We start from the raw sequence: 18158 nt of genomic DNA on the forward strand, positions 1-18158 counted from the left end.
CTTTGATAAACGGGCTAGTCAAGTAGAGGCATACTAGGGACACTTTGTTTTATCTATGTATTCACACATCTACTAAGTTTCCGGTTAATAAAATTCTAACATGAATAATAAAAATTTATCATGAAATAAGGAAATAAATAATAACTTTATTATTGCCTTTAGGGCATATTTTCTTCATGTCGACCAAAGCATTGGTCGTGGTGAGGTTTTGGGAAAGACCAATGGCGGAGCTATGTTATGATCGTTCATCTCCTCTGTCGGTGGCTTTAGTCACGACACCTCTATCCATGTTGGTGTTGACCATGAGGACTTCCTCCTTCCGATAATCTCACAATCTGGCCAAGCGAGCAAGTGACTGAGCCTGCCCATCTAGAAGTGCTAGAGTGAGATATTGTTTTGGAAGGTTTCAGATCTATTTTTTCTTTTCTTTTTATGCTTGTTTATTTACTGTTTATTTCCTTTTTTAGATTCAACAAAAAAAATTCAAAACATCGTTTGCGTTTTTTCAATTTTTCAAAAAAGTGTTCGCCTATTTCAAAAAGTACTCATTTTAGAAATGGATCACTTTTTGAAAAAAATCAGGATTTAAAATCAACATAAAAACCGACTGAAAACCCCGAAAAAGGAACAACATGCTACAACATGGAAAGCAAATGGGACGTCCTAGTCAAGCAAACCTGTGCTTTTATTGGCATTATGACGTGAAGCGCACATATGGGAGCAACTATTCTGGGAGTAACCCGCTGGAACCAGAACAAAGTAGTCGAGCACGAGCCACCCGTGGCCTTGGAATTTGTTCCGTCCAAATGTCGCACGACCAACCTGCGATCTCAGACACGTCCTCTTCATTCCCATTGATGCCATCCATTCAGCGACCATCAATATTACCTCGTCTTCTTCAGCGTCCATGATTTTACTGTCAGACTAGTAGCTCGAATTCGATGGTGAATCATCAAAGACGTTAGCTCTAACCTCGGGTCCATCTACACATAATGTGAATCCTATATCATTAGTATGAATCTATGAGATGCTAAGCGAAATCAACAAGAAAATATTGGGGAAATTTGCCTCTTGACAAGTCATTGAACACTTTGAGGTCGCACGGTGGAAGGGCAGGCGGACGACAAGAAAAAGGTGGCGGGGCTACGAAAAAGTGTGGGAGGTCCATGAATGGCTCGGGCGCTCAGCGGAGGTGACATGGGCCAAATCACGATGGTCCAGGCTTTGGAGGTGGCCACCAATGAAGGCGGCATGAGGATGTGGACGGCAACGCAAGGGAGCATGTGCCCTAAAATGTCCATGGTGCCAACATTTGTATAGATAGAGAGCGCGCTACATTGCCTCACCAAACCTCCAAATGTGGAGGCTCGAGGTCTCGGTTTGTAGCGCCCTCCAAAAATTATGGCGGTCGAGAGCGAGCTGGCGACTCTGCTAGAGTGACATTCTCAAACAAAATCACTATAATGGTGGTTATTATGGCGATCGAAATGATATGGTTGACTTTGCTAGAGTTGCTCTTACGCTTGTGAGCATGGTCACCAAAAAAGTGTCCTTCTAGCAACAGGCACCGTAACAAGGAACGGTGGCATTTGGGAAAATGTTAGGCCGTGTACAATGATTTTATCTTACGAGTGCCACATAGGATAAATGCGGAGGTGGAGGAAAGAGAAATAAGAAGAAAAAAGGGCTTGCCTTCTCTTAATTAAGAGATAATATCTTAGAATGTCTCACCACATATTTAGGAATAACTGGTTACTGGTTGAATATAAGACTATGAAAAAAACAACTGTACATATGTTTTTATTGCCATCTCTTATTTATCAAAACTGCTCAAGATAAGATTGTTTTATAAACAACGGTATATGCCCTTATAATGCCATATTGTAGTCATGGCCTAGGTTATTTCTATATTTTTTTTGCGGGAAATGGCCTTCCTTATTTCAACATACAAGGAGAGAAAACAAAGACTATTTGGTTGTAGAGAACATAGTAGCATAACAATATACATGGTGTATAACTTTTTAGGACCCTGATAAATACCAAACGAGTGGCACGAGCACATGACAGCTCCAAACGTTTTTTATGACAAGTTTAGTGATGCAAGGATGACAACTTTAATTGTCAAGCATGGCAACTTTTGTGCTTCAGTTTATTTTTGACAGAAACTCGCTATGTGTCACTGGAATTTGCCATCCTTGCGTGACTGGAATTGTCATGGAAAATGTCAGGGCAGGAGTGCTACGCATCTGACGTGTGGCACTTATCATTTTTTTAACCTTTTGCATTGCCTTATTCTCTTTTGCGTGAAACGATCTCTAATTTGTGACAGCAAAGCAATATTTCCTTGATACATAATATGTTATTTTCCATGTTATCTGAAAACAGTACACAAGTAACAGGTGGAACTATTTTAGTTGAATACGGTGAGGAACACCCCATCGACAACAATACATAGCACAACTGGACTTTCTCCTCCATTAGATCATCACGACAAATCAGTGGCGCGCTTCCCTCTGTTTTTATGCAATTTCGTATGCCGACGGGAGCAGCCTGGGCACCGGGTGGACCATCAGCGGCACGGCCCGCTGCAGCAGCAGAGAGAAGGCCTCCTCCATGTTGAGCTTGTCGGGCGTCTGGCCCGTCGGCAGCTCCCAGTCGAACGAGTGCACCAGCGTGGCCGCCGTCACGGTGACCACCCGCAGGCCCCAGCTGAGGCCCGCGCAGATCCTCCGGCCGGCCCCGAACGGGATCAGCCCGAAGTCGCCTCCCTTGACGTCGACGTCGGCGTGGGTCCCTCCCGGGAGGAACCGGGCGGGCCGGAACTCCAGCGGGTCGGGCCACAGGGCCGGGTCGCGGGCGATGCCCCACACGTTGACCAGCAGCTCCGTGCCCTTGGGGATGCGGTAGCCGGCGACCTCGCACTCCTCGGAGGCCATCCGCGGCAGCGAGAGCGGCGTCGACGGGTGCAGCCGGAACGTCTCCTTGATGACCGCGTTCAGGAACGTGAGGCGCGGCAGGTCGGACTCCGCGACGAGCCTGCCCCGGCCCACGACGGCGTCCATCTCCTCCTGCGCCCGCTTCAGCATGTCCGGGTGGCGGATCAGCTCCGCCACCGCCCACTCCACTATCGTCGACGTCGTCTCCGTGCCCGCCACGAACAAGTTCTGCATGCATGCAAGCAGAGTTAGTCAGGCACATTCGACGACTGAGGTTGTGGATTTGCCATGCCGGTCAGCGGTCACAGCCACGGCCGGCAACGAAGTAGATTGTTACCAGTATGAGCGCCTTGACGTCCGTGTCTGTGATCCTGTCCTCCTCGCCGCCGGTGAGGGACTTGTCTTCCTGCACCATTGCGAGCAGCAAGCCGAGCAGGTCCTTACCTTCCTTCTCCTCGCCGGCCGTGCCAGCTCCGGCCCTTCTCTCGGCGATGATCCCGTTCATCATGTCGTCGAACCGGCGGTGCAGTTTCTTCAGCCTGGCAACGACCCCCTGCGGGTCGAGCCACCGGAGCGCCGGCACGAAGTCCCCGACGTTGAGCACGCCGCCCACCTCCATCACCTCCAGCACGATCTCCTTGAACTCCTTGGCGCCAAGCTCGGTGCCGGCCGCGGCGAACACCCGGAGCCCCACCGCCGCCCGCGAGAGCGCGTTGGTCGTGCACACGTTCGCCGCCTTGCCGACCGCCACCAACCCGCCGCCGGAAGCAGCGTCAGCGAGGGACCTCACCATGAACGCGGCCTCCCGCTCGCGGAACCCGCGGAGGTCGTCGAGCGCGCGGGCCGAGAAGAGGTTCACGGCGCACACCTTCCTCATCGCGCGCCACCGGGGGCCGTAGGGCGCGAACACCACGTCCTGGTAGTTGTACGCCATGTGCTCACCGCCGGAGTTGGGCGGCCGGCTGCTGAACTTGGCGTCGTGGGTGCGGAGGAACTGCTCGGCCACGGCGGCCGACCCGGCCACCACCACGACGGAGCTGCCGAACCGGAGCCGGAGCACGGGCCCGTACACCTTGGACATCTCGTGCATGGTCTGGTGCGTCTTGCCGCCGAGCTGCGGGAGGTTCCCCAGCACCGGCCAGCCCCTCGGCCCGGGCGGCAGCGGCGCGCGCCCCTTGTCAGCACGGAAGAAGAGGACATAGCATATGGTCACGGCAACGGCCAAGGTGGAGAGGAGCAACGGGAGAGGGATATCCATGGCGACGAGGTGCATTGTTGCGTTCGATATGCAAGCACTGCAGGTGCTCAAGTGTTCATGTATGCATGCATGGGGTTCAAGATGAAGGCGCACGGTAGGTGGACGTGGACATGACCGGCAAGACTGTACAGGTGGCACGTCTCATCCGGCAAAGCTCAACCACAGCTTTTACTTACCAACCACTATAATATGGTCTCTTGCAGCTTTCGCTTACCTACCGGTATGCCTACCACCATTTGCGTTTCGGATGGTTTAGTGTCGCCTACTACAGGACTAATTGTAGTACTACTGTCGCTGGAGCGATTATAGGACGAGTATGGAAACTGTGCAGGTGAATGTGCACAGTTATAGAATTTCATTCGCAGATATAAAGGTTACTAAACATGTTCAATCACTTGAGCATATCAAATATACATTTGCCTCGGAAACTAAAATAAAATATAAGTACATCAACCATGCATCGACGCGGTATGAATGAACTGCGCGGTAAAATATAGCATCTACTCCCTCCGTTCCTAAATATTTGTCTTTCTAGAGATTTCAACAAGTGACTACATACGGAGCAAAATGAGTGAATCTACACTCTAAAATATGTCTATATACATCCGTATGTGGTAGTCCATTTGAAATCTCTACAAAGACAAATATTTAAGAACGGAGGGAGTAGCTTATTGGTGGTATAGCGAGAAATGATGACATTCAAGATGGTACTAAGTTTGAACTATGGAGTACAATGGAGCATCTACCTTAATGACGGAACAATCAGAAATGATGACCTGGTTTATCTCCTTTTTTTTCTTGGCTGCAGACTTGTAGTGATATGGTTAATTACCAGGCTACCCCTGGCCTTTGTTTCCTCTTCAACTCCGGAAAAGCTTTGGGCCCAGTTTGGAATGTCGTTTCTTCTTTGAATACCCTTGTAAAAAATACAGGCCACTGTCCGTCGTTTTCGTTTCCGCCCGCAAATCGTTCCTGGCCGGTAAGATACACCCGTAAAAAAAATAGATCTATATTTATTTACATCGATTCCAAGCGCGGCCTTGGATGAAAAGCTGGGCCATAGGACTTTTCTCTAAATATCAGAAATGACAACATTCACGCAAATGTTACGGTGTCATCTGATTCCTGAACAATAGTCCTAGCCCGGGCTGTTTCAGCCTACAAGGAAAGGAAACAAAAAGTGAGTATCAAAGATGAGTTCACTCCGAGTTCATCGTGGACAACATAGTAAAATCAGGTTTGCTATTTCACATCTAGATGTAAAATAGCTATCTCACATCTAAGTCTAGAGCCATTAGATTATACTCCCTCCGTTCCTAAATACTTGTCTTTCTAGGCATTTCAACAAGTGACTACATACGGAGTAAAATGAGTGAATCTACGCTTTAATATGTTTACATACATCCGTATGTGATATTCATTTGAAATGCCTAAAAAGACAAGTATTTAGGAACGGAAGGAGTATGTCTTTAATATTCATGCAAAAGGCCATGATCTGGATGCTGCGCTCGCTCGACGGCGCGTTGTCTCAGGCGTTGCATGTGTCCAGGTCCTTGCTAGTGCTAGGTCGGGCGTTGTTGGTTTTTCCAAGTCTATGCTACTCAAGGTCGTTGCTACTGCGAGGTTGATTGCCTTTTTTTTCATTTCTTTCACAAGTCTGTGCTACACTCAGTCATAGTTCTTCTCATTTTTCTACACTCTTATTTGATACCTAGTATTTGTTTTCATTTTATTTTCCTTTTTTGTTTTCCTTTTTCTATTTTATTGTTTGTTTTAAATTATAAAGTATTTTATATTCATGATTTTTTTGTTTTATTTATATTTTCTATTTCCATTTTTCTTTTTCCCTTTATTCTTTATTTATTCGTTTAAATTCATGAACTTGTTTTTACTCTGTCATATGTTCGTTTGAAATGTCGTGCAAATCTTGATTGCGGGTTATTTTTTCACGTGCGCTCTGTGTCGAATCTGTGTTTGGTGTCTACTTGTCAACCGGTTCGCGCGCGTGTCCTTTGTTGGACCGTTTTTTGCCACGCGGTCAGAGGTCCCGTTTTGGATTGGTTTGCTAATTATCATCTAAATGCGAGTTAACAATGTTTCATCTAACTAAGATACACATACTTTCGAGTCATGCTCGTCGTCCTTGCGTCATATTTTTTTGGTTTGTCCCTCGTGAAGTAGTGAGAGCCGATATGACATTTTTCTACTGAACCGTTATTATGTTTTGTGTATTGTTTTTTTTATGGGCTTAGCTTTTTTGTGTAGGGACATGTGTGTTTTCATTCTCTGTTTTCTATTATTTTTTGTTTGACCGTGTAGCTAGAGTGGAGTGTAACTAGATTTTTCGTTTTCGGATCTGCTAAATCTAATCTAGATAAAATTTAGCTCATCTAAATTTAATGTTTGCACAAATTGAATCATGTACGTCCGTGTCAGCTTGTTCTTTTTTGTCACGCGTCCTCTTATCCCATTTGTTTTGTGTCGTCATGTTCTCGCATTTATTTTTCACAGGGGCGTATATATGTTGTCATTTGGGGGGCTCGACTATGAAGCTTATCCCCCATCTTCTCACTGACCGACATTTGACCCCGGTTATTTTGCATGTGTTTTATTTTCATTCAGTTATAGGTCCATCCTTGACATACAACTGGCATGTAGTTTGTTTCATCCTAGTTACAAGTCGACCATTGACTCGCAACTAGGCTCGTAGTTTCATAGTTGTCTCAAGTGCAACTCTCGCAACTGAAGCATGTGTTTTTGTTTTTCATCTCAGTTGCAGGTCCACCATTGACATGCAATCGGGCATGTAGTTTGTCTCATCCTAGTTGCAAGTCGACCCTTGACTCGTAACTAGGCTCATAGTTTCGTTGTTGTCTCATTTGCAAGTCCACTCCTGACTCGTAATTGGGCTCGTAGTTGTCAGACTTGTAGAGCCCACCCTCGACCCGCAACTGGAGCATGTATTTTGTTTTTTCATCCTAGTTGCAAGTCGATCCTTGACTCACAACTAGGCCATAGCTTGTTTCATCCCGGTTGCAAGTCGACCCTTGACTCGCAACTGGCTCGTAGTTTCGTAGTTGTCCCAGGTGCAAGTCCATCTTGACTCACAACTGGGCTCGTAGTTGTCCAAGTTGCAAGCCCACCCTCTACTCACAACTAGAGCATGTGTTTTGTTTTTTTATCCCAGTTGCAAGTCTACCTTTTGATTGCAACTTCCTCATAGCTTGTTTCCTCCCAGTTGCGAGTCAACCTTTAACTCGCAACTGGGCTTGTAGTTTCGTAGTTGTCCCAGTTGCAGGTCCACCCTTGACTCGCAATTGGTCTCGTACTTGTCCGAGTTGCAAGTCCACCCTCTGAGTTGCAAGCGCACCCTTTGACCCGTAACTGGGCATGTGTTTTGTCTTTCATCTCATTTGCAAGTCCACCATTGACTCACATCTGGGACGGTAGTTTGTTTCGTCCTAGTTGCAAGTCGACCCTTGACTCGCAACTGAACTTGTAGTTTCATAGTTATCCTAGTTGCAAGTTCACCTTTGACTCGCAATTGGGCTCATAGTTCTCCTAGTTGCAAGCTCACCCTTGACTTGCAACCAGCCATCTGTTTTGTTTTTCATCCCAGTTGCAAGTCTAGCCTTGACTCGCAATTGGGACTGTAGTTTGTTTCATCTTAGTTGCACGTTGTCTGGTCATGAGAAGGATAGGCTCGGCCCCTTTTTTCGTTTGTTTGTTTATGGGGCTTGGCAAAGATTTGTTTTTTCATTCGTTTGTTTCACAAATGAAGAGTTGGCTGATCGACTCTCCTCTCACTATCTATCATTACTCTCTCTTTCATCTACCGTTCTCCTTTCTTTATTATCATTTTTTTTGCTCTATTGTCTCTATATAACTTTTCTTTTTGTGCGAGTTCATTTTATTCCTTTTTATTTTTTCATTTTATCTTTTATTTTTCCCTTTTCAAATTCATGAATAAGATTAGTGTGAATATTTTTTATAAATTTTGGAAAAAGTTTAAGTATGTGAAAAAATCTAAATTCGAAAATATTTGCCATCCCAATTTGTTTTTCGTTTCAGTTGCAAATCCACCCTTGACTCGCAACTGTGGCCTAAACTTTTTTTCTCAGTTGTAAGTTCACCCTCGACTCGCAACTGGGGCTCGATCTTTTTTTTGTCTCAGTCGCAATTCCACCCTCGACTCATAATTGTGGCTCATCCTTTTTTTGTACCAGTTGCATGTCCACCTTTGACTCGCAACTCGGGTCCAGATTTTTTTTGTCCGGTTGCAACTCCACGCTCGACTCGCAACTGAGGTTCGACCTTTTTTTGTCCCAGTTGCAAGTCCACCATCAACTCGCAACTGGGGCCCGGCCTTTTCTTCTTCCAGTTGCAAGTCCAGCCTCGACTCGCAACTGGGCCCCAACATTGTTTTGTTCCAGTTGCAACCCACCCTCAACTTGTAACTGGGACAAGACTTTTTTTGTCCTAGTTACAAGTCCATCCTCAACTCGCAACTAGGGTACGACTCCACCATCGACTTGCAACTTGGACCGAGGTTTTTTACTTCCAACTGCAAGTCCATCCTCGACTCGCAACTGAGGTCAGACCTTTTTGGTCCCAGATGCAAGTCCACTCTCGACTCGTAACTAGGCCCCGACATTTTTTTGTCCCAGTTGCAAGTCCATCATCGGCTCGCAACGGCGGGCCAACGTTTTTTTAATAGTTGCAAGTCCAACACGACTCGCAACCGGGGCTCGGCCTTTTTTAGTCCCAATTCTGAGTCCACCGTCAACTCGCAACTAGGGGTCCGACATTTTTCTATCCCAGTTGCAAGCCTATCCTCGACAGCGAGCAAACCGCAGACGAGTTGACCCAAGTAGTTAGGATACTTTTTTTTCTTCATGTTTTTTCTTTTTTCTTTTATCATTTTGTCTTCACTAGTTTTCCTTTCTTTTTAGTTTTACTATTTTTCAAAAGTTGATCTCTTTTGTCATTTTTATTTTATCTTTTCTTTTTCTGATTCTTTTTTTTTGTTTTTTCATAAATTTAAAAGTTTCACAAAATGTTCCAAATTCGTAAATTTGTTCAAGTTTCCAGAATTGTTCGTGTCTATCAATTTTTTTTGGAAATTCTAAAATGCATTCATATTTTTCAAAAATTGTTCACAAGTTATAAAAAAGTTTGAAACAAAAAATTGTTTGCAATTTTCAAAAACTGTTTGAAAAGTGTACGCATTTTTTTAAATCACATTTTTTTAAACGTTTGAAGCTTTGCAAAAGTATTCTTCTTTCTAAAAAATGTTTCTCAATTTTTAAATTTTTGTTCTCTTTTTTGCAAAAACATATCTCAAATTTGAAAATTGTTCGACTCAATTAAAAATCACAATTTCATGAAATGTTTGAATTTTTGAATTGTTCAATCTGCGGCGGAATAGTCTTTAGTATTTCACGGTGGGAAGGAGTAACTAACGCGCTATAGGTCTAGTGGCTAACTACAGAAGTGCCTTTGTCAGAGGTCTTGTGTTCGATTGTGAGTGATCACTTTTTCTTTTGAATTTTGTAAGTTGCACTATCCACCATCGTGCGCCGCGTGACAGTCAAACACATCTCCCAGCAGCTGCACAACCTAACAAAAAAGCTGAGACAAACAAACATGCCCGAGAGAAACAAAAAAGGAAAAAACAAACAAAAGTGGCCACATAACAAAAAGATGCTACTTAGATGTGAGATATTATTTCACATCTAGATGAGATATAGACAGAGCATACACATCATCCCAGCACAGCATGACGGGCTGGTGAGGCAAGCAAGGCCATGTATGGTGGTGGTGATGCAGATTCAGTCATACCAGACTTTGTTATCATACCAACTTTACCAAGCAATCTAAAAGGCTAATGATCGATATGGATATGTCCGTGGAAAGTAAGTTCAGCGGAAACAAGAACTGCATTTCATTTATCTTGTCACAGAGCATAAAAGGCAGTAATTTACAAAGACTACTAATGCTGCATCCATCGGTGCATCCCTTTTCCCGTTGGTCCCACACTGCTACGGCTATGCCCTGCCCTGCTGTCTAAGGCTCTAAGCTGGTGCTTCCCAGGAGCAATTTTATGAAGCTTAAATTTTACTCCCTCCGTTTCAAAATATAAGTCTTTCTAGAGATTTCAATAGATGACTACATACGGAGCAAAATGAATGAATCAACACTCTAAAATATGTCTACATACATCCGTATGTTGTACTCCATTTGAAATGTCTAAAAAGACTTATATTTCGGAACGGAGGGAGTAGTAGATAATACTACCATACCATCCAATTTCATCAACAGAGACCACGGGCCTACCTCTTTATCCCAGTTGGTATGAAGCATCATCACAAGCAGAGCTATTATTTGCACTACCATGGCACATATGATTCCCAGCCAAAGCCCCTGCCACAGAAAGGAGGCTCATGCTAGAATTCAGGCAGAACCCGCACAACGTATCCTCCCAGAATTGCATAAAACATACAGTACAACTTACCTTACCACCGATCTTCAGAACAAATGCAAAAATAACAGCTGAAGGGATACCGAAAGCATAGTAAGCACATAGGTTGATGAATGAGCATACTTTCTGCCAGCCACACCCTCTAGCGGCACCTTCAGAGCAATAAACAATAAACAAATAAATTTGGCAAATGTTACCCAAGATCAGTAATAATGCTCGCAAAGAGCTACACAGGGTAGATTATTCCACATATGAAGGCAAAGCTAATGTTAAAGGGGTGGGCATTTGAAGCATATTCAACTAAAAATAACCCCAAACTACTAATGTTTCCGACGAGCTACAGGGATATACCATTTCTCATAAAAAGAAAATATTAAAGAGGTGGCCATCTGAAGCATATATTAAATAAAAGATAAACCTACTAATTTTTAAGTGGAAAAAAGCTACAAGGACCATGGCCCGTGTTGGTACTGTTTAAGAGATCTTTTACAGTACATCAGATCAATATTGACCGTCTATTTATGTGTTTGGATGGCCGGCGGTGCGGGGCGGCTGCGCCGTCGAAGATACAGGGGCGGCGACAGATGGCCGGGAGACGGAGCGCCGGAGCGGACGGCCGCCGAACTGCTGGGGCGGCTGTTTCCAACGAGGAATGAGACGAGCGGACGGCGGCCGGGCTGCTGGGGCGGCTACGTCCAAGGAACAATGAGACGAAGCGGACGGCGGCCGGGCTGCTGGGGCGGCTACGTCCAAGGAAGAATGAGACGAGCGGACGGTCGCCAGACTGCTGTGGCGGCTGCGTCCAAGAAACAATGAGACGGAGCGGGCAGCCGACGTCGGGCTGCTGGGCGGCTGCGTCCAAACAATGACGAACAATTCTGATACGGGGCTTGAATTTGATGCTATGAATCATTACAGTTATAACATCAAGAAAGGACAAACCAATTATATAATGACCATTACTACCCTCTATCAACAAAATATCCTAAAGAAAAAAAATCAGGGATCAATAATGACCATTGGATCAATTATATACTACCCACTATTTTTAGTAGTATGACTAGCAAGATGCCTGTGCATTTCATGGAACATTAAGATGCATTTTTTACAAAACACCTTTTATGATTGACCCATGCAGGAGTAATCCCATGTGTAAAAACTAATGATATCTCGAGAATTTTATCGGAAAAATGGTATCTCGAGAATTTCATCGAAAAAAATGATATCTCGAGAAAGATGAGAGATAAGGTGAGGAGGAGTGGGGCGTGGTGGTGACTGGTGGTCGGACTGGGCGGAGGCATGGGAATGGATGGCGCCGGCAGCGGCCACCATACCAAATTGTTTCAGAGATTTCCTTTTTTAATTGCTCAGCAATGAAGTTGTGGGAGATAAGGATGAACGAGGCAAAGCCTTATCTGTAAATATGAAGAGAGGTGTGGGTATCTTTTATAAAATTGTCATAATTTGCTTTCTATCCGTCAGATATAGATCGGACGGTCTATTGGCAGGTACACCATTATTATCAACTCGGTTTTTTATATTTTTAGTAGTATGATGTATTGTAAAAAGTCTCCTGTTTAAGCCCAGCGTTTAAGAGGGAAGAAGTAGTGCTGTTCAAGGCCCGAAGTTTAAGAGGAAAGAGCCCATGTTGGCACTGCGCAAATGACACTGTACTACCTGAGGATTAATTTATGATCCCGTGTTGGCACTGTGCACGTGCGATCCTACTACGTGATGAGGACCAATTTTAATTCAGCTTCTACATGTGCCAAAAAGGACCATCGTAGAGCTGGCGCGTATGATATATACACATATGATGTCATTGACGTGTAATGTGATGAGGTGATTCACATCTAAAAGCTTTCTGTTTGGGATACCGTGTTCAGGTGATGTGATCAGACACAGATGTCCTCCTGTGCAAGCAAGAGGCAAGAGCAGTGCATTTCTGTGGCAAAGTGCCAACCGTACTATAGGGATAAATTGAAAATACAGAGATTGTCCTCCCATTTTTGTTAAGTCACTGTTCCTTTTTGTCCAGTAGTTTAAGCAAGCTGTTACCAATTGATCTGTTTAAATTGATCTGGTGGCTTGCATCCATTTGATCTGTTAATATGTTCTGAACATCTAAACCACCAGTTTGTTTCTTTGCACAAGTGCATGTTCTAAAATGTGACGGCATGCCCACAATGCACTCAATTGTTTAGTTTTTACTTCATGGCAGACTGTTGAAGATGTTGGATACACATTTCAAAGAAAATGATGTGTCTTGGCGCAGGCAAGTAGCCATAAGAAAGGAAGCTACTTCAGGCAACTTGAGCACCTGAAGCATACCTAGTGTCTCTACGGCTTTTTAGAGCAGCAACCACCAGGAATTCTTGCACACAATCTAAACGCCCCAGCATGTATGGCGGCTGGTAAAGGACACAGATGATGAAGATGTACACTGTTGGGGGCTGCTACAGTGATGTGGAGTGCACGAGTTGGCCAGAAAAGAATACACCGTGGAACTGCCACAGCCTCAGGATCAGGAGATATCCAGGAGGGTCGGGGAGTGCCAAACTTAAGCCTTAAGCCGCACAAGCTCTTGGGGCGCAATACAAGACAGAGCACGAGATCTTTATCGCCTCAGGCGCGTGCTTGTATATGAAGCCTGAGGAGAGGAACATTTAAAGCCAAGGCAGGCGCTAGTGCAGTTGCCAATTGGTGCGCCTGGATAAGAGGAAAACAGTCTGTCTCAGAAGGATCAAGAACTTGAAGGAGCTTGGGGGGCCTTGAAGAATCAACGCGTGCATCCACAGGTAAGATCGAGCTTCTCTACATGTGCTTGTTTTCTGTTTTCTCTTCCCAAAACAATTTCGATGGCATGCAGTTCTGTTGAATTTAGAGTTTGCAAGCTGAAATTCTGCGTATTCAGGTATGGAGATGCTGGCGGGCGTGCAAGACGGCCTGAACATAGAGCAAGAGTATGTCAATGCGATGCGCACGCAGTCTAACATGCGCTTCTTATCAAACAAGGAAGAGATGGAAGCCCTTCTTCAGCCTCAGCAAGATCTCATCCTTCCAATGCTTCACAACATGAGGCGGAGAAAATCTGCTGAAATTGAGCTCGCAATGACTGGTTACTTTGATGCCAGTGCCGAGGCCTCAGAGATCTGCAAGCAGCTACTGAGGAACATCAAGAACACTGAAAGCAACTACCAATCAATGGACAGCTTCCTTGCAAGCATAGGCTGTACTACTGCCACTAGTAGTACCTCCCTTGCACTGGAAACAATCCCGGGTAGAAGCAACCCTTTCAGCACCACCACAAGGAGCAATTTCAGACAGATTCATGACAGGTACTCCTCCGTGCTCCAGACCATCAAATCAAGTCACAGGAAAGTGGCAAAGAAGCTCAAGATAGTGAAAATCATCAAGAAGCTCTCAAGGACTTGCCTCGTCATTGCCGGTGGTGCGGTTGCCATCGGGATTGCAGCACACCTGCTGGTCTTTAGCCTTCTGGTTGGATCTGCGCTCATGGGGCTCTGCCCTATTGCGCTCAAGAGAAGGGTCACAAGGCTGAAACGTTCCAAGACAAAGTCTTTGCAGCAGTTGCAGGAGCAACTCGATACTGCCGCAAAGGGCACATATGTTCTTGGCAGGGACTTCGATACGGTGAGCCAACTTGCCGTGCGCCTCTCTGACGGTATTGAGCGGGAGAATGCAATGGCAACATATTGCATGGAGATGGTGGATGAGAAGTATCCGGTGCAGGAGATGGTGGTGGAGCTGAGGAGGAGTTGTTCTAGCTCTAGGAGATTGGCCATGGAGCTAGAAGAGCACGTGGGCCTGTGCCTTGCTACAATCCATAGAGCTAGACTTTTGGTGATCGAAGAGATCTCCAAGCAAGCTTGAATACAGTTGCCTGTTTAGTTAGTGTGGACATTATGTTTAGGAGTACTTCAGAAATGTTTATACTTTTTGTTAGACCGTGGAGGGAATTTGCACTTCAATACATTAGGATAGAAAATTAGGGCGATTTAGCTTCATCCAAAGAAGGAAAAGGAAGAAAAAACAAAAATAACGGACTATTTGTGAGAGTTTGAGCAAAACTAGAAATATCAACTGCAATTTCTTGCAGGGAAATTGATGCTTTCTTGTACAATCAGTGTATATATGAAAACATTCTGAGATTATTTCTGAAATAGTACAAGCAAGTAAAAAACTTCAACCTATCCTCAAATATTCTGTTTCTAAACAGTTGTTAGCAATTTATGTTCAATGTCTGTTCATGATTGAAGTTCAATATGATGGCTACTATTCGAAGGTAACATGCTTGAGGCAAACCAAACAGCATTAATATTGACAGAAAATGGTCAAGAGACTATGCAATATGATATTTTGTTTACACATGAGGCTTCAGGCTTCCTCAGAACGGAGAAAACTGCTGTATTTTAGACACATAAAATTAATATTAGGATGTGTATTTAGGTCATACCTGATAGTGTGCATTGTATGCCATCCATGAAGTTAGAAGTGGCGAGAATTGGCATCATTATGGATACATACTTTACTATCTCTTCTTCATTGCTGTACAAATAACCCCACACATCTCGTACAGAAACTGTGATGATAACTACAAGAAGGCCTTCTGCTAGGCACATGATTCCTGAAATAAGAACTGATAGACGTGCTGCTTGTGGATTCCCGGCGCCTAATTCATTGGACACTCTAATACTGCGTACAAACATAAATCATGAATTCAAACTGGTTAAGTACAAGTTTGAGATGTTAATTCTTACAAAATGAAAGGAACAGAGTGGAATTCTGAATTTGTGTTCCTCTGACCTTATTGCACTGCTGAGGCCGCTTGGAATTGTATAAACCATCCACATTGTGTTTAGGCTAGAAAAATTAAACATAGTTAGTGGTTTACATGATCAAGCATCTGAAAGCATGATATGTCAAGCTAGCTACCATTGTACTGTACTTCGTGATTATCACAAGAAATGGGAAAGGGAAGGTGTATAACACCATGCTACTGCAGTACTGCCACGTGATTTGAGTATATCAGGCAGGTAACTAGTCTTGTTACAGAACAACAATGTTGGATATACCAAAAATCATCTGGTTGTCCAAAATTCTGAGTACTGTAATGCAAGAGAGTGTTTCTAGTCCTGCTTCCTTACCTGATGGATAAAATTGAAGTTTCCAGTTTTGGATTTGGAAGAAAACCTGCAAGGAGAACCACCATCTCGAATGCCCAGTACTCCAAGCTGAACTATATTGCAATGCAAACAACAAGTTCCACGAAGAAAAAAACGTGGTAAACCACATATCATTTTTCACCCAGCTGTAAAGACATGCTATTGCGGAGATACTTATCAGTAAGACAGTTTTTTGGCCGTTGCTCATATCAGGCTTACCAAGTCATAAATGTCGATGGAATGGCCAGGCTTAAAAACAAGTTCACATCCTTTAACACCGCCCTTGACCATCCATGCCAACTCCTTCTGCCAGCTTCAGAGAATTTAACATACAGTGCTAGCAATATCACATTGAACCAGTAAGATACCGAGGTTGCCAGGGCTGCACCTCTGTAGCCAAGACCGGAATTTTGAACAAGGAACCAGCACAGCAGAATGTGGAATATCAGCGTCACCCCAGAACAAACTACCAGTGGGTGGACAATATTTTGGGCCTGCAGGAACTTGGTAAGGCACTGGAGCAAGCCGTATGCGAAAAGACCAGGAATCAACAACCGGGCATAGGTTCCAGCTCCATATGATATCTCTGGATTTTGACCAAGAGCAGTAAGAATTTGGCCAGTGAAAGCCAATACAAAGGCCAGAGGAACGCTTGAAAGCATAAGGACGAAGATAGCCCTCTGAGCATGCGTCCCCAGCATATCATATTGTTTTGCCCCATATGATTGTCCGCACAATGTGTCGAGTGCGCTTCCCATTCCCAGCTGGCGCATTGCAACGACATGAACAGGTGAAAATTTTCATCAAATCTAATTGCAACTGAAAGTAGGCATCATCTGATAGTGTTAGAAGAAAAATTTTATGCCTGCTGGTCACATAAGCATACTAATTTTCTGATAATTTTGCTCACAATGCATTAAAAACTACTAGCTCCTAGATGCTCGCTTTGCATTTCATATCCACTCGCTCTTCCTTTCAACTTCGGAAACAATTTCAGCTCTGGAAACAATTTTGTCATGCTTCACAAGTAGGACACGGGCTTTACCAGGACGCTGAAGCCGGTGACGTTGGCGAAGGAGGAGGCGACGGAGGCGGCGGAGAGGGGGAGCTCGCCGAGGTGGCCGGCGAACATGACGGAAACAACCTGCAGGCTGTACTGCAGCAGGCTGCACGCCACCAGCGGCGCCGCGAGCCCCACCTGCCGCCGCACCTCGTTCCGCGCCGCCGGCGCCGGAGCGCGGGGGAGGAGGAGAGGCGCTGAGGAGGCCGTCATGGCTGCCGAGCTCGCCTCGCCTCGTCCGCCCATTCCACCCACGCTGGCCTTTGAGCTTTGACGAGCTGAAGGGAGGGGAAGACGCTGACGGGGCGCGCTGGTCGCTGTCGCGGCAATGACGCGCGGCGGCGCAGGCGATGAAAGGGGACAAGAAATATGGGCCACGCTAGAGTTTGATAGGCCCAATTTGGGGGTCTTGGGCTGATTCGATTAGGACTGGGTTTCTTTCTCCCCAAAGCTAAAATGGTGTGATTCTAAAAAAAAAGAGCTAATAATGGTGTGAGTTGGTTGGGAGAGCAACTAGTTAACGAGCGCTTGTAACGAGCGGTTCAGGAGCGTTCCGCGCGTGACAAGTGTCGCGCGCGGAGCGTTCCCGCAAGGGAAAACCAGCTGGCGCGGTTGGTTCCTGGTTTTCCCATTCCAGTTTGTGGTTTCGTGCGTATTGCAGTTTGACCCTCGAATTACCAGAATTTTTCGTTTTCCCTTTCCGCGCGATAACACAAAGAAAATACCAGCTGGCATGGTTGGTTCCCTGTTTTCCTTTTTCGTTTCCCTTTTTGTTCCCATTATATTTCTGGGTAATGGAGATTTATGGGGTAGTTACGGGCGGGGACTGCCAACACTATCAAGTGTGACCTTTCAAGTAAGGAAAAAACAGCAACTTTTTCATGCAAAATGGCAGTCTTGAGAATCGTTCAATCTTGTGAATTCTGTATAGGCTCAGGTGTATACTAGCAGAGGCACAGGTCTATAACTTTACTAAATTGTCCGCTGTGCTGTGACACGACACCTCCGGCGCGAGGGAACCTCCTACTCGCCTTCGGCTCGTTTAATTTTCATAAACATCTTGAAGGGGGGCATAGGTTGAAGTGTGTTTCGGTCGTGCAGCGTGCTGGTTCGTGCGGCGCGTTGTCCGTCGTGCTGTGACACGGCGCCTCCGGCGCGAGGGAACCTCCTGCTCGCCTTCGGCTCGTTTAATTTTCATAAACATCTTGAAGGGGGGCATAGGTCGAAGTGTGTTTCG

General features: G+C 45.2%; 3 protein-coding genes across 4 annotated transcripts; 1 reads left to right on the forward strand and 2 right to left on the reverse strand.

Moving 5' to 3' along the window:
* Nucleotides 1–2344: 2344 nt before the first annotated feature.
* On the reverse strand, nucleotides 2345–4251 carry LOC123167460 (flavonoid 3'-monooxygenase CYP75B4). Its single transcript, XM_044585299.1, has 2 exons — nucleotides 3274–4251; nucleotides 2345–3164 (listed from the first exon to the last, which is right to left on the reverse strand). Exons 1-2 carry the CDS (start codon nucleotides 4207–4209, stop codon nucleotides 2520–2522), a joined length of 1581 nt encoding a protein of 526 aa, XP_044441234.1. The 5' UTR covers nucleotides 4210–4251; the 3' UTR covers nucleotides 2345–2519.
* A 636-nt stretch (nucleotides 4252–4887) lies between these two features.
* Nucleotides 4888–17277, reverse strand: LOC123167461 (protein DETOXIFICATION 16). Of its 2 annotated transcripts, XM_044585301.1 has the most exons (8): nucleotides 16907–17277; nucleotides 16081–16625; nucleotides 15844–15930; nucleotides 15503–15559; nucleotides 15153–15391; nucleotides 10709–10827; nucleotides 10531–10617; nucleotides 4888–5352 (listed from the first exon to the last, which is right to left on the reverse strand). In XM_044585301.1, exons 1-8 carry the CDS (start codon nucleotides 17165–17167, stop codon nucleotides 5290–5292), a joined length of 1458 nt encoding a protein of 485 aa, XP_044441236.1. In that variant the 5' UTR covers nucleotides 17168–17277; the 3' UTR covers nucleotides 4888–5289. The 2 variants fall into 2 exon arrangements, with proteins under 2 accessions (XP_044441236.1, XP_044441235.1); XM_044585300.1 differs by lacking the exon at nucleotides 4888–5352 and having other exon boundaries at nucleotides 10072–10617.
* On the forward strand, nucleotides 13227–14850 carry LOC123167462 (putative UPF0496 protein 2). The gene is made up of 2 exons (XM_044585302.1): nucleotides 13227–13473; nucleotides 13590–14850. The coding sequence occupies exon 2, from the start codon at nucleotides 13592–13594 to the stop codon at nucleotides 14567–14569; it is 978 nt and encodes a 325-aa protein (XP_044441237.1). The 5' UTR covers nucleotides 13227–13473; nucleotides 13590–13591; the 3' UTR covers nucleotides 14570–14850.
* Nucleotides 17278–18158: the final 881 nt, after the last annotated feature.

The sequence above is a fragment of the Triticum aestivum genome, chromosome 7D (genome assembly GCF_018294505.1).
Source record: "Triticum aestivum cultivar Chinese Spring chromosome 7D, IWGSC CS RefSeq v2.1, whole genome shotgun sequence".
In the NCBI taxonomy this organism is placed as follows: domain Eukaryota; kingdom Viridiplantae; phylum Streptophyta; class Magnoliopsida; order Poales; family Poaceae; genus Triticum; species Triticum aestivum.

Coding starts and splice junctions, on each gene's coding strand:
- LOC123167460 (XM_044585299.1), bottom strand. CDS start 4,209: ATGCACCTCGTCGCCATGGATATCCCTCTCCCGTTGCTCCTCTCCACC. Junction 3,165..3,273: donor ACGTCAAGGCGCTCATACTG/GTAACAATCTAC, acceptor GCATGCATGCAG/AACTTGTTCGTGGCGGGCAC.
- LOC123167461 (XM_044585300.1), bottom strand. CDS start 17,167: ATGGGCGGACGAGGCGAGGCGAGCTCGGCAGCCATGACGGCCTCCTCA. Junction 16,626..16,906: donor TCACCGGCTTCAGCGTCCTG/GTAAAGCCCGTG, acceptor GCAATGCGCCAG/CTGGGAATGGGAAGCGCACT. Junction 15,931..16,080: donor CCATCGACATTTATGACTTG/GTAAGCCTGATA, acceptor AATATAGTTCAG/CTTGGAGTACTGGGCATTCG.
- LOC123167462 (XM_044585302.1), top strand. CDS start 13,592: ATGGAGATGCTGGCGGGCGTGCAAGACGGCCTGAACATAGAGCAAGAG.